Source organism: Microtus pennsylvanicus, chromosome 14 (genome assembly GCF_037038515.1).
Source record: "Microtus pennsylvanicus isolate mMicPen1 chromosome 14, mMicPen1.hap1, whole genome shotgun sequence".
NCBI lineage: Eukaryota > Metazoa > Chordata > Mammalia > Rodentia > Cricetidae > Microtus > Microtus pennsylvanicus.
The window spans coordinates 40,159,935-40,186,349 of record NC_134592.1 but is presented as its reverse complement, the minus strand read 5'-3'; the positions used below and the strand labels follow the sequence as shown (position 1 = coordinate 40,186,349).

General features: G+C 39.3%; 1 protein-coding gene across 1 annotated transcript in view; it reads right to left on the bottom strand.

Annotated features, from left to right (window-relative positions):
- Kcnh5 (potassium voltage-gated channel subfamily H member 5) overlaps positions 1–26,415 on the bottom strand; it is a 282,287-nt gene that overhangs the window by 241,359 nt on the left and 14,513 nt on the right. The window contains exons 2-3 of the mRNA XM_075947437.1: positions 19,740–19,863; positions 4,557–4,663 (exon numbers count right to left, since the gene is read on the bottom strand). Of these exons, the coding sequence (XP_075803552.1) occupies positions 4,557–4,663; positions 19,740–19,863 (231 nt within the window). The remainder of the gene's footprint in view (positions 1–4,556; positions 4,664–19,739; positions 19,864–26,415) is intronic.

Sequence of the window (26,415 nt, the reverse complement as noted above, 5' to 3'; positions counted from 1 at the left end):
GAGGAGTGTTCTTAGCAGGCTCACGGAGCCAGAGCAGTGCAGAGAGATTTATAAGACTCCACCACTGAGTCTTTTGTGGTTCCAGCAGGCCCATAGGAGGACATAGCCCTTTCCATGATGACTGCAGAATAAGAAAGACGCAGGAAACAACCACATCATCTCCGAAGCAGACTCGCTCTCTGTTTCCTGTTCCTAGTGTTACACTGTGTCAGAGCTGTGAGTGACAGGCAGTTTTACAAATAACCGGGGCCAGAGGCTACTGTGTGCTTGACCTGAGGCTGTTCCAGCACGGTGGGCTAGCAGCAAAGGGGTCAGCAACAAAGAGAAAGGGACTTTGAAAATCCTTTCTGGTGGCCAGGTCCTGCTAGAAATCTGGACCAAAAAAAAAAAAAAAAAAACAATAACTGGGGCCACACCCATGGAAACAGCCACTTTGCAAATTCTGGCAGAGACAGAACTCTCTGAAAGGCTGTTTCTCAACACCAAGGTAGAATCTGTCCAGCTCATAGGCGGAATGTTTTCAGGTAGCTGGTGAAATCTCCATTATATTCAACACCAAGGTAGAATCTGTCCAGCACAGGCTGAATGTTTTCAGGTAGCTGGTGAAATCTCCTTTATATTCTGGAGCTAGGGGTCAGACGGACAAGGAGTCAGAGAGATGGATGGAGGTGCACTCCCAATCACTCAGAGCAGGGCCTGGTCACTGCACACCAGGAACATAGGTGCTAGATTATGTCTTGGCTCTAGAGATACTGAATTTTCCCCTGAGCAGAAAATGCCTCCTTTACTAAGAACACTAGACAGGAAAAATAAAAAAGAGGGTACAAACTAAAGTGCCAACCCCTGATCAAGTAAATCAGAGACCTCAACCGCCCCACTGGCAAAATTGTGTTTAATCTAACCTACTCACATGATGAAAGTCTTGGGGGGTGGGGAGGGGCTTGGAATTCAGGCATTCCCCAAATGGTCTTCTACAGATATGTCAGTTTTCCTATCTAACGTTTTCCAAAGTCACAAAATACACTCTTTCCAGTTTGATATGCAAAAGATGTTCTTAGATGACCACTTACAAAAGTCCTTTACAATTGGTCAAGATACTTGTATGCTACCCTAATGCCTGGATAATATCTATCCTTATCAAAAGAAAAATCAAAAATAAAGATGGATGCAGAGAACACGCAGAGGGAAGCAGGAACTTTCATCTACCGGGCTGCAGGGTCTGTCTCTTGACAGCTACACGCAGACACCTACATACAATACACGGTTCACCTTAGAGAGCCAGGCAGACTTGAACAAAAGTCACATAATAATTTCAAGCCGTGGTGTACAATGTAGAACATCTAAACTATTCTGGAAGGTGAATATAAAAATGCAAATCAAATCATTACCAATAGATTTTAAGTAAATAAACAAAACAGAATCCCATTAAGGTACTACTGACAAACTCAAACTGTGGACTTGGCTACACTGTCTGAGAACTCAGCAAATATCTGTTAATTCTGCTTAAGTGCCAAGGCAAATAGCCTTAATGATGAGCACTCTCCTGTTATTTGATAACTTGGGCCATATATCCATGGTCATCTCAAGACTAACAAATCTATGTAAAGATGAAGAGGCTTGGAAGTTTGGATGTCTTATGAATAGGAACTAAACAGTAGCACCTGAGGGGAGAAGACCCAGAAAGGATCCAGAACCTCTGCAGCAGGGAGAGAGCCTCATTGAGAACTGATTGCTTTCAGTGTGCCAAGCTGGCAGCTGAGTGTGAGTGCGAACAGAAACATCTCTTCGGACTTGATTCTAAACTGCAAGATGAAATGATTGAGGTTTTGAGAGGTAAAACCGCAAGAGATAATGTTCCCGCCAGCAAATGCTCTGCTCCGAGGCAGCGTCTACGACTGCTGTTATCCTTTTGTGGGTCTAGTGCTAAAAAAGAAAATCTAATTTTAATTCCACATATTCCATAAAGAATTGAAGGAAATGGAAGGAAAATTGTGCACCACAAGATCCCGCATATACTGATTGTAGGGAAAAAATGCATTCTGATGATGTTAGAATGTCTCTCACACTTCAGGAGACTAGAGTAGCCACTGAAGATGAGGATGGATTTTGTCATCATTTATCATAAAAGTGCATGCACACACACACACACACTTTTCATATGCATTTTTATTGAAAACAATTTTTTTACAATATGTTCTAATCTCAATACCTCCTTTCCCAACTCCTCCAAGATTCTCCCCACCTCCATACCCACCCAACTCTATGTCTTCATTCTCTCTCTCTTTCTCTCTTCAGAAAACAAATAGGCAAACAAACAAAAACACCCAACTCAGAACTTTTTAAAAAGTAAAAGCACATACATACACACAAATAAACCCACAAAAACACAAAATCATAAATTATAATATATGAGCAAAAAACCAGAAAAACAAAAAAATGCCTAAACAAATCAATATGCTACAAAAAGTCTACAAAATTGAGTTCAGTTTTGGAGGCCATCTACTACTGAGCACAGGCCTTGAATGTGCCCTTAATATACCCTGTGAGACTCCATGGGAAAACGTTTGCACACAGATGTCATTTGGCTATGGATTCTTGGTTAAGGGTTATGAAGGGACTCTTCATGTCCATGCAATGAACCCAAGTCAAATAGAAGGCTTGATGGTTGAGAATATGCACTGAGGCTTGGTGGTCATAGTGGTGGTTGGCTGATTGGTTAATTTTTGTTTTAACCTACCAAACAGGGCTGTCCATGAGGTTCTATGTGATGACATAGTTGACAATTGGTGATGTACAATCCTAACCCCAGGGAATATTCACAACAATCAGCAGACATTTACCAGATGTGAATGGCCTGTTCTGAGGACGGTACCTATGTCCATTACCCTTCCCCAGGCAACAGGCAGCATCTAGCTAAACGTTATGTTTGTGAAGACTGACATCAAATAACCACATATCCACCTCACTGACATTTGTACAGTAACTATGAAAAGTGAATCTATAAAAATGTATTGTGAGCATCCATTGGTACAGACACTATAGAAAACCTACTCAGAGACTAATTTTAAAATAGAATCACCATATGTTGTAGCAGCGCCATTTCTGGATATTCACCCTAAAGACTGGCAATCTGCGAAATAAGGGATATCTGCACGCTCGTGTTCATTGCACTAACATTTGCAATAGCCAATTTTAGAATTGACCTAAATGTCCATTAGCAGATGAACTGATAAAAAATAAAATGTATATAGAACGTGGAATCCTGCTCAGCATTTAAAAGAATTTCTTGAACTGGGGAGATGACTCAGTGGGTAGGAATGCTTGCTGAGTAAGCGGAAGGGCCTGAGTTTGGATCCCAAAACGACATAAAAAGCCAAGCATCATCACTGTGTATGCTTGTAACCCCAGCAGTGGGCGAAACAGGAGACAAGGAAGGGGCAGAGACAGAGGGACTGATAGGGTTTGCAGGCTAGCTAGTTTAGCTGAAAGATAGAAGGTCAAGTGAGAGGCCTTGTCTCAAGGGGACCCAGCAGAAGATCATAGAAGAAGCCTAAAGTCTTCCTCTGGCCTCCAAATGACTGCTAAGTCGTATGATGATTCTGTTGTAAAATTTTAAATGTACCCACATGCAGATGAGAGAGAGAGAGAGAGAGAGAGAGAGAGAGAGAGAGAGAGAGAGAGAGAGAGAGAGAGATTGTGGTTTTGCAACAACATGGAAGGAATACACGATCATAATACTAAATACTAAGTTAAATAAGCCAGGCACAGAAGAACAATATAAAACCTACTCATTTTAAGTGGGACTTAAGTTGACTAAACACATGTCAGACAGTAGAGGGTTGGGTAGGAATGAAGAAAAGATGATCTAGGAATACAAAGACTAGATGACACATGAGAAAAGTTTCTCCGTCTGGTTATGAGATGCATTGCATAGCATGGTGAACACGGTTAATAATAACAGTATAGTGCAGACACCACACGAGCAATTTCCAGTATTCCCACCACAAAAAGTCAATATTTGAAATGTTGAAGGTTATTTGTTTAAGTATTCATATTGTATTTGTAAATCATAGTGTTAATTTGTACCTAATAAATATGGATAACCATGATGTTGAAAATAAAAACGCGGGGCTGGAGAGATTGCTCAGTGGTTAGGAGTTCCTGTTGCTCTTGAAGAGAATCTGAGTTCAGTTCCCAGCACCCACAAGGTAGCTCACAACACTCTACAATGCCTTCTTCTGACTTTGGCCAAGCACACATATTTTACACATACATATATATAAGCAAAACACTCAGACACATAATATATTTTTAAATAAAATTAAAATAAATTTGTTAAAATAAAACAATGGAAACTGTTTTGCATCCATTTTTGAGAGGATTTCATAGGTAGAATCATTTATTAATCTTTCCAATTTCACCAGCAACCTCTCCCCACACACCAAGAGCAGTGATAGCACATGGTATCTTCTCTACCTTGTTGCTCAGCTACCATTCCCTAAACTATAACATTTAGAAAAGACCTAGGTCATCTTAATGATAACAGAAATACCTACGGTTTTTTTTATACAGAAGAACTTCAAAACAGTTTGACTCGTAGTTGTCAAAAGTCTGCCTGACTTTCTCAATGGTCTTCTTGTCGGTCAATTCTCCATACATAAAACTGAAAGACAAAAATCCATTGATATTTTTGTGTCACTTTTAGACTACTACATCAAATCACATCATCGTCTTACTGGTTCATTTTGCTTAAACTGATGCCCCTGCACAATGAACTAAAATGTGGAAAACATTATTTCAGTGAAATTTTTGTATCCATTGGAAGTTTGCAACCTGTGGGAGGATATGTATAGTCAGCAATATGCTAAGACATGTTACATGCTAAGACATGTTTTAACCACTGTTTCTAAAACTTCCTGCTGACAGTCAGATTTAGAAGCTATTTTGCGTGTGAAGAGAAACAGAGAGGCAGAGAGAGTAGCTCCTACAGTTTCTATATGCACAAATTCCAAGCACTGTGGTTCTATTAAACACGTTTCACACCTGCAGTGTTTGAATCTCAGTTACCATGGTACTGCATGAAGCACATGTCACTGAAAGGCACCCAAACAGCCACACACCCAATGTCCTTTGTTTTGTTTTCTCTGATTTCAAAGACCAACAATGATCCGATTTACAAGTTCTGGAATGTACAGCTCAAAAGTTTAAAATCTTGTGTCATTCTGAACAGCATAATGAAAGCTCTTGCAATGTTACTCCATACCCCCTCCGAGGGATGTGAGCCCCACCACCTGCCCAGGGTATCCAAAATCTCTATGAGTCCATACACTACATGCTCCCCAGTTGGTCTCCAACCCACTGACTCAGCAGATAAGCCACTTTAGTTTGGCAGGGTGTATATTTGAGTAACCATTAGTTTTCTTAATGATAGTCTCAAAATGCAATAATAATGACCCTTGAAATTCAAATTTTCTGAAGAGAACTCATAAAACACTTCTTTAGTTGAAAATTTAAAGTACAAATTAAAAATGTGTTTTTGAGAGTGGCCACATCTTATCATAATACACTACTAGAATTGTTTTGTGGTGATTATTCATATTATTGCTAATGTCTTAGTATTCCTAATTTATGAATGAAATATTACAGTAGATATCTATGTATGGGAGAAAACAGGATATGAAGAGTTTGGTCCCATCGCTACTTCCAGAAATCACTGGAGTGGGGGTGTCCTGCAACCTATTTTCCCCAAGGATAAAAGGGAATTTTCACTGATAATAGCTGTCCATCTAGAGCCATAACCAATCACATCATCTCCTTCAGAGTCTGCCAGTATCAGTAACTGCATTTGTCACTTAGCTCACACTGGTGGGGAAGCACGTAGCTGTGTTGCCTTCTTGTCTCTGGTGATATTCCAACGCACTATTTTTTAAATGGACAATAGGAAATGAAAACTAGCCAATAAATACTAAATTCCACCAAAAAACAAAGGATAATAATTGTGGGGGAGGGGGGGCAAAGTAAAGTTACAGAAGACAGAGAGGACCGTAGGAATGTTGCTGCTGCAGCCAGTTAAAAGATAGTAGATCTTCAGAGGGATTTCCTGAGCATCAACAAAAATGAGGAAAATGGTTCACAAATAAGTGTATCCCATAGGAGAATTCCAAAGCTGGTGTCTGGAGCAGAGACATGTTGATATGGTTAGAACATCAAAAGTAAATATAGGATTAAGGGGTGAGCTTCTAAATGCTCCAAAAAGCTGTGCCCTGTTCATGATAGAAGGAAGTCTATGGCAAGATGGCTGGTTAGTGACACCAGAAGGGACTGCAAAGATGGGAAAGGATGAAGGGAGGGAAGGGCAGCTACTATTCACACAGTGTTTGTAAAAGAGAGCTAGAATGCAGAGAAGATAAAATGAAGATATTCTGGGTCATGAGGGCTGTAGATGGTTGAGTAAAGAAGGAAAAACGCCTAATATCAACGTCCCAGGTCAAGACCAGCTTGATCCCCGAAAAGTTCTATCACAACAAAAAATACATAGGAGACCCCAACAGCTCACACCGGCACCCTAAATTGGGGAGGCGGTGCTGGATAATCCTGCAGCCTTCCCGAGTCCTCAGGGAGGGCATGTCATGACGTGCTCCAAACAGATGAGGAACACAAGTGATGGAGCACATTCTCTCCTGCCTGGGCTCTCCTACCTTCCCCCTGCCTTCCTGACTTCCTATGTAACACCTCTCCGGGTGCTAGAGTGTCTCTAGCTCCACGTGACTGCAGGAGACTTATAGATGCACTCTGTACCACACAGGAGCCCTGCTCCCTCTACCATGGGAACCATGCCACACCTGCCTAAGGACCTTCTAACCTCACTTCCTTGGAATATGGTTTGCAGAAATTGGCACACAATCCTTACTTTTTTTTTTGCATGTGTGCTGCATTACACTTGCCCAAGCCCATGAGGAGAGCACTCTTCCCTACTCCTCTGGGTACCATACCCTCCTGGGCTGCTAAAATAGCCCCACCTGACAGCCCTGCAGAGAGCAACAGTCTTCATGATCCTGCTTCCTATGAACACTCTCGCAGCCACTGTTTACAGTTGGAGGTATTTGGAGACCATAACTGCAATGGCCAACTTGAACCAAAACCAATACAGACAGGGTCAAAAAAAAATATCTCCAAATATAAAAATCACTCAGTAGTGGAGACAACTTTCCACCGGACATGCAAATATCAGCATAAGGAAACATGAAGTCTGGAAGAGCAAGGTCACATGATAAATCTAAAAGAGTACAATTATTCTCCAACAACACTCCACAGATAAAGTAATAGATGAAATCCCTGAGCAAGAATTCAAAGGATTAATTTGAAGGACATTCAGTGACATACAAGAGATTATAAATAACTCTGTGAAACAAAGAAACCAACTAATGAAATGAATAAGAAATTCAACAAAGAGAAATCATCAAATGAAACTAACTATAAACTTCAGACCTGAAGAATGAAATAAGTCAAATAAAAAGATATGAACAAGAGCCTCAACCAGATAGATCAAGCAGAACAATGTCTGAACGTAAAGACAGACCTTCTGAAGAACCACTGTTACACTGAAGAAATAAAAGAGAAAAGTCATTAGAAAGAACAAAGAAAGTTTCCAAGATTTATGAGACGTGTGCAAATGAACAAATGTTCAAATTATGACCCTTCCAGGAGCCAAGGAAAAAGGAAAGCACAGAAAACATATCCACACAACAAATGAGTCCCAGTTCCATCCATTTTCCTGAATACGTCGCGATTTCATTTTTGTTTATGGCTGACTAAGATCCCACTGAGTATAAGTACCAAATTTTCTTCACCCATTCATCTACTGATAGACATCGAGACTCGTTTCATTATTCAGCTACTGTGAATGGTGCAGCAAAGACCATAGATGGGCAAGCATCTCAAAGGTGGGACTCAGAGTCCCCCAGGTGCATATTCAGGAGTGGCGGGCTCCAGAATAGGGCAGTTTCCAGGGCGTTTTATAAGTTCCATCCTAGGGGTGGGGAAGGTAGCTCCATTGGTAGAGCGCCTCCCTAACATGGACAGAGCCCTGGGTTTGATCTCCAGCACTGCATAAAACAGGACATGGCGTCACACGTCTGGAACTCCAGAACCAGAAGGCAGAAACAGAAGGATCCAAAGTTCAAGGTCACCCTTGGTCACATGATTGGTTAAAGGTCATGCTGGGCTACGCGAAAACTTAAGACCTGAACAAAAAGAAAAGAAAAGATGAAGCTTCCATACTGACAAAGAAAAAGCTGATAACTTCCTTAAGCTTAAAGAGATACAGACAGAGAAGACCCAGAAAGCCCAAAAGATTCCTTAAGAGATTTGACTCAAACATGTCTTCATCACTACATTTCATATCCAAACTTTCAAATTCTTTTTTAAAAAAGGCATTCTCTCACACTTAAGCCCCATTGAATTCATGGGAGATATTTCAGCAGAAAACAAATGGACTACAAGAAAATATGACACTGTATTAAAAGTTAGGGAGGAGAAAGAAAGATCGTTAACCTTGACTATTACACTGAGAGATGCTGTGGAGGAGCAAAGGAGAGCTAAAACAATGTCCAAGGTGACAGTCCAAAATAAAAATTAGGGAACCCATCAACCCTAGAGCAACCTTATCAAAATATGCTCAAGACAGGCTATGCCAGCCAGTGAAAAATAAAAGAATAATAGATGTCCCTGTGAAAAGATGCAAAAGACTAAAAGCCTGTAGAAGAGCAGTTATGTAAAAGATAAAGAGAATCAAATCTCACCCATACAGAAAACAACAAAGCTGAAACATGGAGCTTGACTAGAATGTAGCTATTTGAGACCAGAACATGAGCAAAATGACACAACTCGTTCTACATATAACACTAATAACCTTGGATGCAAACACATTAAAAGCCCCAAATAAAAATAAATATTCACCAAATGGAATAAAAAGCAAGATTCAACAGGCTGCTTACAAGGAGGACTGACCACTGAGGATACACAAACACACAGCAATTGATGGATCAGAAAAGTCACTTCATACCAAGCATGTATGTGGGTATAGGCAGAGTACAGGAAACCCAGAGAGAGGGAAGCAGATATTATATAAAAACAAAGAAATGTTATGATCAGTCTTATAGTAACAAATTTAACAGCTTATGATCTTCAACGTAAATTAAGCGAAATAAGGGGGATATAACACATGCTACATCCTATGGGAAATAAGACACTCTATTCACACTGTTGTGTGTGTACCAGAGTTCTGAAATATTCAAGTGCTAACACTCATCCGCGACATAATAAAGATGAGAAATATGAAAAAAAAAAAGAACGGCTACGCTTAGGCAAGCAGACTGCAAGCCAAAAATGGCAGAACGACACAGAGAGGTGATATGTGTTAATGAAAACAGTCTACACAATGGGAGACAAAATATGTATATCTAACTAATACTAGAATACCTCAGTTTAAGCCAGTACTTAGGAGGCAGAGGCAAGGAGATCTCTGAAAGTTCTAAGCCCTATAGGACAAGTTCCAGGACAGTCAGGGCTAGAGAGTAATCCTGTCTCGAAATAAAATAAAATACTCTGTTGACTGAGGTTTTCTGTACTACCATGGTCCTTCAGTTATTCAGTTTGAAAGGAACACACAGAGGTCTTCATTAATTATAAACTGGTTCGCCTAGTAGCTCAGACTTTTTTTTTATTAACTAACTTTTAACATCTTATATTAGTCTTATATTAATCTTGTCTATATTAGCCACAAGGCTCAGTACCTTATACGTCAGGTCACATCTTGCTTCCTCTGTGCCTGAGTCACAACTGCAGACTGAAACTTCTCTCTCCCCAGTATTCTCATTGCCCCGCCTCCACTTCCTGCCTGGCTACTGGCCAATCAGCATTTTATTAAAAAGAATACAAGTAACAGGGAACAGCCCATTGTACCACAGCAATACTCAATGTTACAAGGAAATTAGTTACATCTAAAGAGAGAAAGCACAGGGTGGCTGTGCATATCCACATCCCGTTCTCATCAATGACAGGTCATCCAGAGGTCCCATAAACACTCAGTAAAGAAGTATCAGAGATAAGCAAAGGAATAGAACAAATGAACGCAGCATACGGCAGCCACAAATGACAGTCTCAGCAATATCATAGTAAATGGAAAGATGCTGAGACTGTTTCATACGAGACCTGGACAACATGGTCCACTTGTAACCCTCACAGTCCTCAAAGTATGGCACTCTTAGACAGAGCAATTAGGCCAAAGGAAGAAAATATGATATCCAAATAGAAAGGAAGTCGTATAATCCTGTAAACCACAATTTAAAGACCTCATCAGAAGACTACAAGGATAGGCAGCTAAATTTGGTAGCTTCAGGATGCAAAACCAATATAGAAACATCAGTAGCATTTGTATGCACCATAATGAACTTGCTGAGAAAGGAATCACAAAGCAACCCATTTGTAATAGCTATTGAAAATCAAATACCTGGGAGTGAATTAATCTCAGAGAGAAAATGACCTCTGCAAATGAAAATTGCAAAAGGCTGATAAAGAATTGGAGGAAGATAAACACACACACACACAAATGAAAATATCTTACATGTATATAGATTAGAACAATTAATATTGCTAGGATGTCCATGCTACTTAGCAAAATATAGACCCTTATTGCGGCTTTTATCACAATACCAGTCATCCTTCACAGAAAGAAAAAAATTCTCAAATTCATAAGAAAGCACAGAATACTCTAAGGTTTAAAAGCACTCTTGAGAATAAAAGAATAGAAGAAGCTGGAACCAATTACAATAAGAGATTGTAATACACTCTACAGGACAACAGAAGCCACAGTGATACATGTACTGCATAAATTCTGACGTGCAGAACAGGGGAACAGAAAATAGAGACTCCAGAACTAAATCTACATATCTACAACTACTGTCCACACCCGAGGGAGGTAAACACACAAGCACTCACACGCTCACTCCTGGACATGCATGCATACACACACACATATGCACACACACTCAATCATACACATGCACACACTCATACAAGCACATTCATACACACATACATGCACACACTCACACATACTCATGCACATGCTCAGTCATGTACATGCACATAGTCACACATGCTCATACATGCACACTCACACACACACATACATGCACACTCACACACACACATACATGCACACACACACACATACATGCACACTCACACACACACACATACATGCACACTCACACACACACATACATGCACACTCACACACACACACACATACATGCACACTCACACACACACATATATGCACACTCACACACACACACATACATGCACACACACACACATACATGCACACTCACACACACATACATGCACACTCACACACACACACATACATGCACACACACACACATACATGCACACTCACGCACACACACACACATACATGCACACACACATATCCTCATACACGCACATGCACACATTCCCTCACTCACACGCATGTATACATCCTTACTCATTCACACATGCACACAAAAATACACACATATACAAATACATTAGAGAGCATATATAATAAACAATCCTGGGAAAACTGAATACCCTTCCTCTCAGCCTAGGCCTAAATCAACAGAAAATCAACAGGACTAAAGGACTAAGTTTGAAACTCGAAACTACAAAACAATTAGAAGACAGAGAGGAAAGACTTGAAGACCATGAGGCAGGCAACAGCCAGGGGGAGACTCTGTAAGGCAAGGTGACAAAAGTCACGTGAATCTCCTCCCAGACAACAGAGCGAGGACAGCTACAAAGGATTGCATTCGTCTGACAAAGGATTGCATTCAGAATACATAAAAAAACTTAAAATGCTCAACCAAAAATTGAATCCAGTTGGAAATGAATAAATTCCCCGAATTAGATATTTTTCAAACATAGAAATACATCCACAGCTATATGAAGAAAAAATGTTCAACACCACTAGCTATCAGAATGCAAATATAACCATAATAAGATATTTCTTCTAACTACAATAGATATTATTATTTAAATATATAGTTGCATATATAACATTTATATATCATAAAACACATTTTAGAATTTATTATAATATAAATATAAAATACAGAAACTTTTAAGATAAAATATTATAAATAATGCATAAAGTTTTAGAGATGCATAGATACTATTTCTGCTCAAGGTTGCCCAGATAGTACTGATGACTGAACAGTGCTGTGTTGTTAAGTGCATAAGGCATGTTTGTTTTCTTCCATATTTTACTTGCAAATGCTGACAATTTACTGCAATTTCTAAAGTCCTGACTTAAGATGACCCAAACTCAGTGCAGTTATTGAATGGTTAATGGAATTTGAAGGGACTCACATTTTAGAAGTAGCAATTATGCTATATAGCTTCTACTCATACAGAATGCTAAGCTGCCCTGTAGGAATTACAACTGACTTCTAGTTCATTCCGTCGGTGGGAAAATGGAATTAGTTTCACAGCAGTGACCCCTCTCTCCTAGGGAACTGAGAACCCATGATATACCCGAGGACCCCTGCATTTAGAGAGCCAACTGCAAGCTATATTTAATGAACAAGTCATCAGACCCCTCCTCTCTCTCTCTGGCCTTAGCTTATTCATCAGCAAAATGATGACAGTGATAATATAGCTCAAGGGTAAAGAGTAAAAAGATAATGTGCATGAAATTACAGATTGTAACAGGGTCATGCGACGCTGGAACACTACCAGACTGCTTCTTGGGTGGTAGTATAAAACTATGTGCACAGGTCAGCTCTACTTCCTTGTTCTCCCACACTCAAGGAAACAAATGCATAATAAAAGATGGTGACTGTAGCTTCTAGGGAGACACACTGTGTCTTCTCTCCTGTGGCTTCCTCTCTGCGATCCATGAGGTTGCAACAAACCTCCTGCACCAGTCTGATCCTGTATAACAGCCACGTTCTTGCCGTACAACAGATGTGGTGATAAAATTTGAACTTTGGAGCGAGGGGGGATATTCTCTTCAGGATTAGCCCAGGCTCTATCGAGGCTGACTCAGCTTCTGCTGATCCTCCATTTACATCTGTCCAAGAACATCTTTGAGAAATGTGACTTTGGCTCATAACAGGATTTCTTTATTCCTGCATTCTGTATTCTCTCATTGAGATCTCATAAGCAGTCCTCATTATATTTAACAGCCAAGACAGCTGTAAGGTTGATAGACTTCCAACAGAGTAAAGAACCTTTTAGCTCTAAAACTAAATAGATAAGTAACCTTAATTATGAGCTCCATCAACCCATCTCACTTTTCCATTGGTCAGCAATGTTCCTGGATGAAAATACCACAAGTATATAGTCACCACTCATAAAGAGCAATATAATATGCAGGCTGTCATCTACATACTTGCAAATGCTTAATCCAAGAACTAAACACAGGGCGACTTATGCTGTTGCTAAGTATGGGGTTCACCTTGAGAATGGTGGCAACAGTAGAGTCATTAGTGAGGTGAGGGATGGGAGTATAAATGGAGGTATGTAGTCAAAGAAGAAAAAGGGACCTGAGAGAGAGGCGCTAAGGAGGAAAAATGAAAAATCACACAAAACCAATATCCTGGGGATCCAAAAGAAGTAGTTTAAAAATAACTTAAAGACATTATTTTATACAGTTGATCCTAACAAAAAGGTTTTACAACTCAAACGCACATGGTCTTAAAAGGATTTAGATGGAGTCACAAAAGTAGGTCCACGTCATATTAAAGGAAATCAGAATAGTACTGGGTACCCCTAACCTGGGGAGTCTGGGTTCACCGAGGCATCTCTTCCTTCCTAAAGCTTTCCTCGGTGGCTCTGCAAGAAGCAGTCCTCAGCCAAACGGAACTGGCTGACGCCATGATCATGTCTGATGCACTCTTGTGGGCTGCTGAGGTAATCTTGTGTTGATGAGACTGCTTGTGACATCCCATCGTGTAACTCTTAACAGCTCTGCTTTGCTGTCTAATTTGATGACCTGGGTAAGGGATTGGGAATGGCTTTCCAGTGGGGAAGGGGATTAATTTTGAAAGCATCTGTCTGCTCCTCAAGTCCCCCTACCTAGCCTGCATAATCGCTCTTCCACTTCACTATTCCAAAACCAAAAGCAGAGCAGATTTCTTTAAAGTTTCAGATTAATGAAAATGAGAAGACTGTAGTGGTTCCCACCTAACCCTTGACAAGCTTCAAATGCCAGAAATCCTTCCCTTAAACCTATAGTCCTTTGAACAACCAATACTTTTTATGTTCTCTAACACAGAGCAAATAATCTAAGACTTGGAAATTCAATTACTAGATTATAAAACAAAATAGATTGGAAAGTCCTGAGAGTCCTAATATGCTATAGAATACCTTTTTATTTTCCTTTAGCAAAAACAAAAGTCAGACAGTGCTGTGTGTGTGTGTGTGTGTGTGTGTGTGTGTGTGTGTGTGTGTGTGTGTGATTTAACTATAAAACTTTAGCTACTATTACGACACAGCAAGGAAGTAGAAAACCAGAAGCCTCAGTCATGGCTGGGGACCATGAGACGAGAAGGGCTCTCTAGACAGCCATGTGAGGCACCCTTTATAGAATTTGCATACTACCGCCTTTGTGCATATGCTCTCTGGCTCAGAGACAGTGTTTCTCAGACAAGGCTGGGATGTATATAAGGTTGCTCATCTCCAACTTGTTTGGTGTGTAAAGTACGGGAATTTGGATGCCATGGATAAGTAAGAGGAAGGCTGTGACCGCCAAGCAATCAACTACAGTGAGATACAGTGAAGTGGCATGTGATAAAAATGCTTAAGGAAGTCTCAAAAACACGAGGGTGGCTGAAATCATGAATAGTGTTTCATAGCGCAATCCTGCAGGTCTTAAAAATGAACTTAGAGAAAGCAGCTCCATTTCAAGGATCTAGTGTTAGAAAATGAGCGGAGAGCGCACTGGCACAACACAACACAACACACCTCAGAAAGAAGCTGGGGCTGAGTGAATGTGACATGAAATCCTTGCAACAATAAAGATAGCGCAATGGCAAGGCTGTTAACAAGCTGAGAATTGGGTTTAATTTGTATGCAGTGGGAGAGAGACTGGGCAAAATATGGAAAAAGATAAAAAGACATAAGAAATATATTTCAGTCTCTTGATATGTAAAAAGCACGATTTGATAGTTTTTATTTTTCTATAAAGCAATTCACCCTTAAATATTTTAAAATTATGACATGCCATTATTTAACTCATTGTTACCCTAATCTTATTGATTTCAATTCAAATAATTAAACGATACAAATCATAAATAAGTATATACAAGTCAAATATATTATATATAGCATATATAACACACTACATAATATATAAAATTATCTATAATGTCTGCAATTTTTTCTCTGACACATGATATCATAGCTCATTGGCTTGTTAGTCACTGGTTTCTTATTTTCATATATCTGAATAAAATTCTCCATTAAAATCAGTAAAATTTCTATCATGTTTAGATCTAATGTACTGTACTGTTTCTGCTGATAGCCTGGAACCCATTCACCTGATAAATTGCATCTTTGGAAGGGAATTTTGGGTCATCTTCCTTTCCTGACTCAGTGATGCTATTTTATTATTATTTCTTTTATTACATTTAATAGGGAGGTGACAGGAAAGAGCATGAAAGAGTGCATGTGACATGAAAGCGTGAGGGAGGACTGTCTGATGGGAGGAGGAGGCCCATCAAGGAGGAGGTGGGGAGATGAGAGCGGACAATGGGACAGGAAGATGAAGAAGAACAAAGGACAATGACATGTATTTGCAGAAATGCCATAATGAAACCTACTGCTTTGTATGCTGGCTTTGAAGATTAATCAAAAGAATTGTACAGGTCAAAATAATCTGTTAAATTATTTGATTTATTTTCAAAGTTCTTTATTGTGTGAGGGATTGATCATATTCCCGTGGAATTCAGGGATTCTGGAATCACCAATTATAACAATAGTGCCCATTAACCCCAAGCTTATGTTTCTAAATCTTTGTGTAGGATTTTATAAGATTTCTCACGAAATACAGAAAGAAAACCAGATGTTACAAAAATATTTGGACTCACAGGACAGACCAAATCTGTTTGTCTGTCTGACTTGTTTTGTTTTCTGTCCTGGAATCTGTTATCTGCTTTATCCACTGTTGTGCTTTCAACTTTGTGGTTTAGGAAGCTAGGGCTTTGCCTTAATACTTTTAACAAATTTCTTACAACTAGATATCTTTATTATTTCTAGGTCCTAGCTCTTCTGAATAATGGTACAATCAACACAAAATGGGTAAAATTAATTTTTTAAAGAAGGATGAGAAAGTTTAAAATGAAAATGCATTTTCATAAGTCACACTTCCAAAAATAGCTGTTAGGGATGGGTGTCTTGTCTGTTCATAGGGCTGGGGCATAGTGTCTACTCATTCATCATCGACTCTGTGCTGGCCTTAAATGGCTGCAATCTTCAGATGAGCAAAACACTCTCCATATTGCGTACAATGAGTAAAGACTGTTTATTCAGAACACGGCCATTTTTGAAAGCATGTCTCTGAGAGGTGGGGGAGACTTGAGGAAAGACATGCTCACTTTGTTTCACAGTGGAAAAGTCCAAATAATCCAAAATTTCCTGGAATGCTTTAGCACTGAGGTGAAATGCCCTAAGTAAATCATGCTTTGCGGAAGTATGAGAGACCTAAATTAGAGTTTACAGTGAACGAAAACAATATAATTTAACGAAGACAGATAACAAAGCACCTTAAGTCTGTAAATAGTACATTCTAAAGTAAGTGTGGGCTGGTGAGAGGATTCAGTGGGTAAGGTCACGTGCTGCTAAGCCTGACTACCTGAGCTCAGTTCCTGAAGTTTGCATGGTGGAAGGAGAAAGACTACTTCCACAAGGGGTCCTCTGACCTCCATAGTCACGCCAGGACACAAGCCACATGTACACAATATATAGACAGATAGACAGTCAGACAGACCGACAGACAGACAGATAGATGGATAGGCAGGCAGCAGGCAGACAGACAGACATGCGATAGATAGATGGTGCAAAAGATGCTAAAACTTTATAAGGTAAGCATAACTGAATCTCTTGTTTTCAAGGTACTTCTCGTACTGGTGACATGAAGGAAAAAAGAACTTCTTTAGAATTAAAAAAAATTATTTATATGATGCACAAGCATTTTTTATGCATCTGTCTATATGGGAAAAACCCTACATTTAGCAAATAAAACAGCACATCATAGGACAGGACAAACACATGGGACACAAGAAGGAAGGTGAAGCTTAAATGGTATCCATAGCATCAGGCATTGGTGGCACACACTTTATTCCAGCACTCACTCTGGAGACAGAGATAGGTGTATCTCTGAGTCTGAGGCCTGTGTGGTCTACAGAGTGAATTCTAGAACAGCCAGGACTACACAGAGAAGCCCAGTATTGAAAAACTGAAGAGAGGGGACAGAAGGCAAAGATAGCAGATCAAGATAGCAATAGTCATACTTCTCAAAGACAACTAAAGCAATAGGAATAATCCACCCACCCTATGAGAGCAGGTGAGATGATTTAATGGGTCAGAGCACTGAAAACCTCAGTTCAAATCCCCAGTTCCCATGTAAATGCTGGGCATGGTTGCCCACTTCTGTAACCCCAAGTGTAGAATACAGAGACAAGTGGATCCCAGACACTCACTGGCCAGGTAGCCTAACTGAAAGAGTAAGCTTCTAGTTCAGTTAGTTCAGTGAAAGACCCTGTCTTACCCACAAATAACAAACAAACAGATAAATAAATAAATAAATAAATAAATAAATAGATGAAGTGAAGAGCAATAGAGAAAGATGCAGGATGTTCTCCCCTGGTCTCCACATGCATGAACATAGCCATTCACACCTATACATACTTGTATCATACACACACATACACACACACACTACACACACACCTGCATACACACACACACACACACACACTTTACAATACACACATATAAACACACCAATATGTTAAGGTAATATAAGACCAATATGATGCTGCAAACAAAGATGTACACAGTGCTCTACCTGGAGTCAAAGAAAGGACAAGAACATCTTACTCAGAGAAGCAGATATCTGGTTAGATGGAAAATGGCATCAGGCAAATGAGATTTCAAGCACCCAAAAAGAGATAGGGGACACTTTCATTGCATTAGGCTCTCTATAGTACCTATCCCACAGGGTAAGGTAGACCAGAAAGCTTTCCCTTTTCCTAACTTAAACTCTCCTGAAAACAACGATACACAACATACTGTGTGTCACCTCCAACACTGACCACGCCCTTAGTATTTTATGGTTTTCCTAGCATAAAGATCAAATTTCGTTCCAATGTCAGAAAGACATCAGTGCTACCAAAGGTGTGGCCCGTCCACAGGCCACAGTTTTCATTATTCCCATGTATTCTTTTGCTTCATTCTTGAGAGTGTAGACAAAATGCAGGAATAACCTCAATAGAGGGGGAAAAGGGTGTCTGGTGGTGGAGAGGAAGAGGAAAAGAAGGAAGTGTGAACAGATTGTTTCTCAAGCCTTGATAAACATCAAAATCATCTGAGCTTCTGCTTTAACATGAAACTACTGGCCCTGAACACCCAATTTGGCTAACTCTGGTTCAATAAATTTAAGAAGTGTTAGGATCTGTTTTGAAGAAGTTATTTAAGTTTTTCTGTGTCTAATTTGAGCAGTTTGAGGTTTAGAATTCATCATGAGACAGACCATTCACATACATATAGATCATTCACACACACACACACACACACACACACACACACACACACACACACACCAGATCTCAGCATAAATAGGTAGGAATCAAAAACCAGCTGTGGACACATCTCTTAACACAGCACCACGTTTGTTTCTTAGAACTTGAACTAAAAGAGAACTCCAGATCCTTTTCAGTTCCAAAAAAATTTAACTCCAACCCTTAGTTAAGCTAGAAATTAAAAAAAAAAACTAAACCATTGGGGGGGTGGGCAGGAAGAGGTCCCATCTGTCCTTACCGAAATATGGTGGCCAAGTTAGATTCTAAATTAGTTCCTTATAGATAGGTTGGTTTACTTATTTGTTCATTTTCTGATTCCCTTTTATTCACAATTCTTCTTACACTTGTAGACATGACCTATTTTTAAAGTTGTCATAAGTAATACAAAAGTCAGATTGTGTTTTACGTAAAACAAACCAAACAGCGATGGTGACTACACCAAACCTATAAAGGCATGTGATTGGCTCAGTGTAAGAGCTCTACTCTCAGGCTTTGGCATCCCCATGAACCAACTTGGCTGGGTTATATTTTCCATTTTGTTAGGGACAATTTTAGTTGCTCCAGAGAAGTCGCTGTCATCAGTGGCTCCCTGATATTGACTACTCCGTGGTGACCCAGTACCCAGACTATCTCCTGGTTGGTTATAGATGACCAAACAAATTTTAACAAGTGAAATACTTCACACACAGGTAAAACTCTGCCTTTGCAAAAATTATCAGAAATAGCTTTTAAAATACATATTTGCTGGTCACAATTGAGTCTTTTTTTTTTGAACTTTCTAACATAATTTTCATCCAGTCTTGAGGATAAGTAAACACAATCCTCTTGGTCACTCTCAGAATTTTATTCCTATTCGGAAACAATTGCAAAGTTATTCAGTGTACATACCTGCAAGTGCTACTCTTCTGCATGACGTCAGCTCGATGATACCCAGAGAGTTTGCAAAAACCGTCATTACTGTAAACTACAGGCCAGTCCACAATTTGGGCGTTTCCCAGTAAGAAACTTGATTCTGTAGAAGAGAGAGAGATTTACTTAGCTTTATTGAACAACTTTTGTCTTTCAAGTGATCAAAAAGACAGTTTTAAAAGATGAGCAAATGCAACGACGGTGTGCTCTGAGACAAACGATACACCTTGCACCATAATCAACTAAGCATGAGGACCAATGAGAGCTGCAATAGCTACAAGCTTTATATAACAAGCCAAAATCCCCTACAACGATGCACGGCACCTCTTAGCATTCAAGTGTCTTAGGAAAGAAGAAGATGCCTAGTAGTGAGTAGCAATGATTCAACGTGCAAAGTTATTAACATGAGCTAGAGTCACTTTCTACAAATTCAGAATATTGATGTTGTAGCAGAGGCAAACTGAATACATCCTTCTAAAATATTCTACTAATGAAAATATGATTTGGTGGAACAAATTCCTTTTTGAAAAATCTAATCTAAAATAGCATTAAAGAGTCTTCTCTGAAAATGAGATCATTCAAATCTATCACTTCTGCATGTGCCATAGCACCTAGAAAATGTATGTATTCTATATAAAAGACTTTGCTGCTCTACTTTACATGAATAAAGGGTTTGGTTTAGGCATAAAATTAGTTCAAAAAGAATGTATTTGAAAAAGTAACACTTTCAGGCTGCAACTTTAGCAATTTTAATAGTCTCATGACAAGAAAATTCAAATAATACTAACACAAATTTAAACTATTTTAAATAAATATCTTAAAAGAATAAAAAAGTAAAAGGAATATTCTACTTTAAAATCTACTATAAAATAATCTCCTTTAGGCTCATCTTTGGGTAGAATCTAAAAATAAAAATAAATTATGAGTCGCAGTCTTGAAACCCTGATTCAGAAGTAGTTCTCCTAAAAATAACAATGCAATTCAGCATTTACTGAATAATAGTTGCTCTAAAGGTGGGGCTGTAAGTCAGATATTGGAATGTAGTAAAGGTTAGAAGAACATACTCCTGTTCTTCATATCAAATTTACTTATTAAGAACATAAATAACCAGCAATCAAAATGATCTAGTGGAATTGATACTAAATCAAGCAGAGAAAGCTATATGAGAAATGTCTTCTGAGGGCAATAGTGAAAAAAGATAAAGCCTTTAGAAAACAGAGGTGCTTTCTTAAGTCTCCACCCTGAGAAGACTCCCAGGAGGGACAGTTGATAAGGTGGTGGACCTTAAACAGAAAGTCACATAAAGCTAAGGAACCAGAAGTCAAAGATCCCATAACAAAAGCAAAAGTTATGCATCTTTCAGAAGAAAAGCCAGGTGGGAATTCAGCAGTCTTAAGGATGACAAAAGTTTACCATATAAAGCACACAGCAATCACCATTGAAGAAAGCGTTGATAAATTGGCATGATGGTCGAGATGCAACTCAACTCCTCATCTAGGGACACTGTTAGGAAAATAAAATGGAAACCACCAGCCTGGGAGAAAAGATTCCTAAAACAGATATCTGAAGTCCAATCCAGAATTTACACGGAATTCGCCCAGAAGAGCAACTTAAAAACTGGGAAAATGATTTGAACAGACGTCTCAGAGTGTGCCACAGCCAATAGAACACATTCCCACTCACAAGACATGGAAAAGTACACTCTAAGAGCGTAGTGACACCCCACCACTCACCCACCAGGGTAGCTACAACCCAATACTAAATGCACTGGTGAGAACCTGGGACCGCTGGACCTAGATGTAAATATAGAATATTAAGAAAACACAAAATGTCACGGCCACTTTGGAGCACAGTTTCTTGTCAAGTTAAATATTCATCTGTGACCCTGGAGGTTCACCCTACTTGTTTACTGAAGTGCAATGAAAACATACTTGAACAAAAAGGGGCCATAAAATTTCACATCAGATTGACTCGTTGTAGTCAAACACCGGAAACAACGCAAATCAAGAGAATGGATTTTAAGTGGTGTCAAATCTGTACCAGGAACACCACTTTACTCTAAAATAGAACAAACTTCTGATACACGTCACAACGTGGGTTAACCTAAAATAATACTATGGGGGCAGGAAGAAGCCAAACATGTGATATCTAAATAGAGACAAAGCACAGTGGCGATAGGGAGCTATAGAATGGTTTCCTTTTCATTATGGTTGTGATGACTGCTGAAGGTGATGGCTACGCTAACTGTCCGGGACAATGATTTTTGAAGGGAATGGGGGGACGACAAGAAAGAGGAGAGGAAAATCTATCTGGGGAGTATAAGTGTTCACTCTCTTGAAGTGAGATGCACGTATGTACATTTGTCCAAACTCACCGATCCTGTACAGGTGAGCACTTTTAGCTACATGTAAGCTTAGAAAGCACAGGAGGACAATAGGTACTCTGTTCCCTTAACAGTATATTTTAAAAAAAAAACAATAAGCTGACATTTGAGTTAAGCCTTCGTTCTGAGAACAGTTAACAGTATAACCCTGGAGAACCCAGCCAGCGTGATGAGGAAGATTAGCTGGTATCTGCAAAGATGAGAAAGCATAAATTCCTCGTTAAGTGCATGCGGTTTCATTTATCTATGGCATAGATTGTAATCATCAAACGTGATTTTCTTTCCACTCTTAGCCTAGGCTAGCTTACCCTCTCTAATTTGTAAGCTGTACACCAAATGACCAGAATCCATGGTGGGCCGTATGGCTGCCGAGCTACATCCTGCCTTAATTCATCCTGATTTTCAGCCTTATAGTCAAACCAATGCCATCCCTCTTCATTCAGATCAGGAAGCTTAAATGCTTACACCATCAGATCACAAATCCATTCCCATACTTCAAGCATCCCTCCCTCTAATATAAACACACTATTTCTTACCCCTAATGTCTACACGTTAGGCTTAGGTCAGTTTCTTTAGCAGTTCTCAAATATGCTCATTGATGATGCTCTACTCAAAATACTTTTCCCATATCCCTTTGCCTATCCAACCCTTAAGGATCACCTCAGCTCTGCTTTCTCTACAGCACATACACTGAGGACTGCTCACACACATCCCCCAACTCACACACATCCTCTACTTAGACGTGTTTTAAAAAGCGGCCAAGCAATTTAAACACACAGAACAGAGAGAGAAAAAATGGTGCTAAGTTACCGGGGACTGAAGGGTAGAGGAGCTGAACGGATGTAGTCAAAGGACAGAAAATTATAGTTAGCGATTATAAGTTCAAGAGAGCTACAGTTTCCATGGCAACGAGAGTTATAGCAATATATTGTATACTTGAAAGTCACCAAGAGAGTAGACTTTATTCTCAACAATGAAAAAGACATGAGACGGAATACACACGTTAAGAAGCTTGATTTAGCTCCTCTACAGTACACTTACGTATGAAAGCATCCTATCATTTACCATAAACATATACCAAAAATTGTATACTTTTACTTGCCAATTTAAAAATAATTTTTCAAATTTTTGGATTATAATATGTTACTTATTGTTTGAAAGGATTCCCAGTGTCCTGGGAACAATGGTACCATGTGTTTTTAAAAAAGAGAGAAAAGTTGAAAATCAAAATGCTTGCTAACCTGGGCCTTTTCTTCCTCCCAGAAACTTCTTAGAAACCTATAGTTTTCAAGCTTTTTGTAAACCAGAGTTCATTATAAAGAAGCACACAAAGTGTGCACCCACACAAAAACAGACCCCCAAAGTTCCTTAAACAATACTATACACGTTCTGCACTGTTTTATAATCTGTTTCAATTTTGAAGTGTGTTAAAAATTCACTGGATCAATCCTATCCCCCTTCTGTTAGGTTTGAAAACGTCACCTTAAAGAACCCTCTGAAGGCTTTGCAGCCCTCCCTATATCACAAACAGTCTTGCTTTCCAAACATCTGCTAGGTTTAGAACCACAGCTCTGCCTGTTCCTTGTTGGCTCTGCCATTTATAATCTCCTGCTGCTGCTATTCAGCCTTTTTCTGCTGCTCTGCAGTAGGGATGTCTAAAAAAGATGGCAGCTCGGCAGGTCCAGCTATCACTACCCACAGTGGTTCATCAACCAGTTTCTTTCGTTTACCAGTATCTCCGTGTGATAATAAAATGGTTAACAAAAGCAGTCAGGACAGGAGCCCCAGTTGATGATACAGTGTTCTATTGGGGCATCCCTTATCTCTAATCCAAGAAACATCTCCATTCCCATCTTTCTGATTGTTCATCAGCAACAAGTCATAGATTCAGAGAGCCTGGGTGCCTGGTATCAAAAGGCAGAAAGCAGAACACCTGTCCCCCAAATTCCAAGTCTTGAAACTCTTTCTAGGGAAAACCTGTAGTAGATAGATTACAGATGAAAGAAATGATTGGAAGAAGCCTCTGCAGGGAGCAATTACTCCTCTTGTTGGTCTGGAAGCAGAGTTGTTTATGGAAAAGAAAATGGAGGTTTGAACCAAAAGTAGGCAGTGGATTTTTTGCATTGTTTCAAATCCATTTTTAAAATATCTACTTGAGTTCCATCAATAACATTGAATATGTCAAGATATATCATAGGCACACACTAGTGTTTGCTAACACAGTCAATCAGAACTAATAACTCAAAGATAATTTTAAGGCCAGCATAAGGTTTTACAACAGTCTAGGAGATGAGTCTTCTGTTCATCTGTGTACTCCCAATTTGAGACTAGCCATGTCAGATTACATCATTCCCCATCCCTTCCTGCTGGGTCTTGACAATATACTCTGGCCTTATAGAGGACAGCTGTAAGGACTCTTGCTATCATTTCTGGATAGCCTATAAAGCCACAGTCGAACACCTTTGCCATATTGCTCACATAAGAAGTCATCAACTGGTAAACATTCACAACAATCCACTGATCATTCCGACACAGCCTATTCTTCGCAGTCAGATCGATTCTCAACATGACTAAGAGAACGCTGTGAAAAACCTGGGGATTTCAATTAAATTATTAGTTTCTACATATACAGATCAACAGCACTTATAAGCACCTCTCTGGGTAATTACAGAGGCTAACAATGAGTAATACAAGCAAATCTTTATAAACTGTTAGAGCAAAAAACTCTTCATAAAGTATTATAGTGTACTATCTGCAAGTTTTTTCACAGCTGTGCCGTAACTGTAGAGACAGCTAGCAGCGTGTTTAGGGGGTGTGTGAGCACCCATGTGTGCAAGCACAGAATCTGGAAAAAAAAAACAGTTCCTTATGTTGAAGCTACAAACTGAAACCTGCACAGTTCTGTCAGCAAGAGGAAAAGTACGAAGAGAAACACTGAACAGTAAGAAATAGATGCAGCTAAGTTACACAGAAGTGGCTGAGTTCATTTTACAAATTTGCATGTGCATTAGCCAAAACACTGTGTGTATACACAATGTTCATATTATTATCTCCCTGAAGTCATACATTTCTTGTTCCAACAAATGAGAAATCTGATATCCTTAATAAATATTAAGAACAAGAGAGCAAATTTAATTAAAATTACTTCACAGAAATTTTTAATTTCTTTCCACTTTAAAGTAGGGTAGGCAAAAGGAATTTGATTACAAAGGAATAACTAGCTGCAAAGGAGAAAAGTTAGAATCTAGACAGTGGGATAATTCTGGAGTGTCAGCAGCATGATGTGTTGAAGGAAATTTCCCAGAATTCAAAGTGATCCTCTTTGTCATCATCATCCAGTCTTGACAGGGACTCTAGCTCCAGTGTGTCCTCACTTTCAGAGAACACAAAACTTCCCTTGCTCTTTAGGCTATTCCAACCCTTAAAGATGCTTACAAACATTTCACTTCCAGAAAACACAAACACAAATGTGGTCCTTATGAGGTGCCTAAGAGTCAAGCATAATTCCCCCATGTGGGCTGGGATTTCAGAAGCTACGGTTCTGCGCATCAGCAGATGCTTGGATAGGTTTCTACAAGGGATTGGGGCTTGAGAATACAACCTGGCTTCCTCTAAAGATAGATGTGAAATAAAGCAATCAAGTTTCCCTCAACTATTAGAGGCTTAAAACCCACATCATGGGCTCTTGATTCAAAATGGTTAAGGGCCAGTAGAAATTTTAAAAACTATTTTAATACATTTATATTTATACATACAAGGGAGAAAGATGGAGTGATAAACACTTACATGGTTACCAAAGGCTGAGAAGAGAGAGCGGAGCAAAAGAACACAGAAAGTGGGCATGGGCACTCTACGTTCTGGTGTTTTACTACAGGGTGAGAAAATAATACACTCCTGTTTTCAAAATTAGTAGGAGAGAAGGATTTTGATGTTCTTATCCCAAAGAGAAGACAAATATTTGAGGTTATAGTCATTAGACTGATTTGATCATTCTATAATGCATATATGCATCAATGCATCAATAATTGGCCACATACACACACATAATTTATCAACTAAAAACAAGTATGAAGAATTGTAGCTGGCTCTGTAGGAATTTCTTGACTCCACTTTGATTCAAGAAGCTTGAAGTTAGGAGCATGAGGGTTATCCATTCCCAGATCTCACACCCTAGCGTTTCTGATTTGGTTAATCAGGAAAGGAACCCCCAAGCATTGGTATTTAGTTTTAAATCTTCCCAAGTGGTTCTACTGTGCAGAGATGGAGCCACGT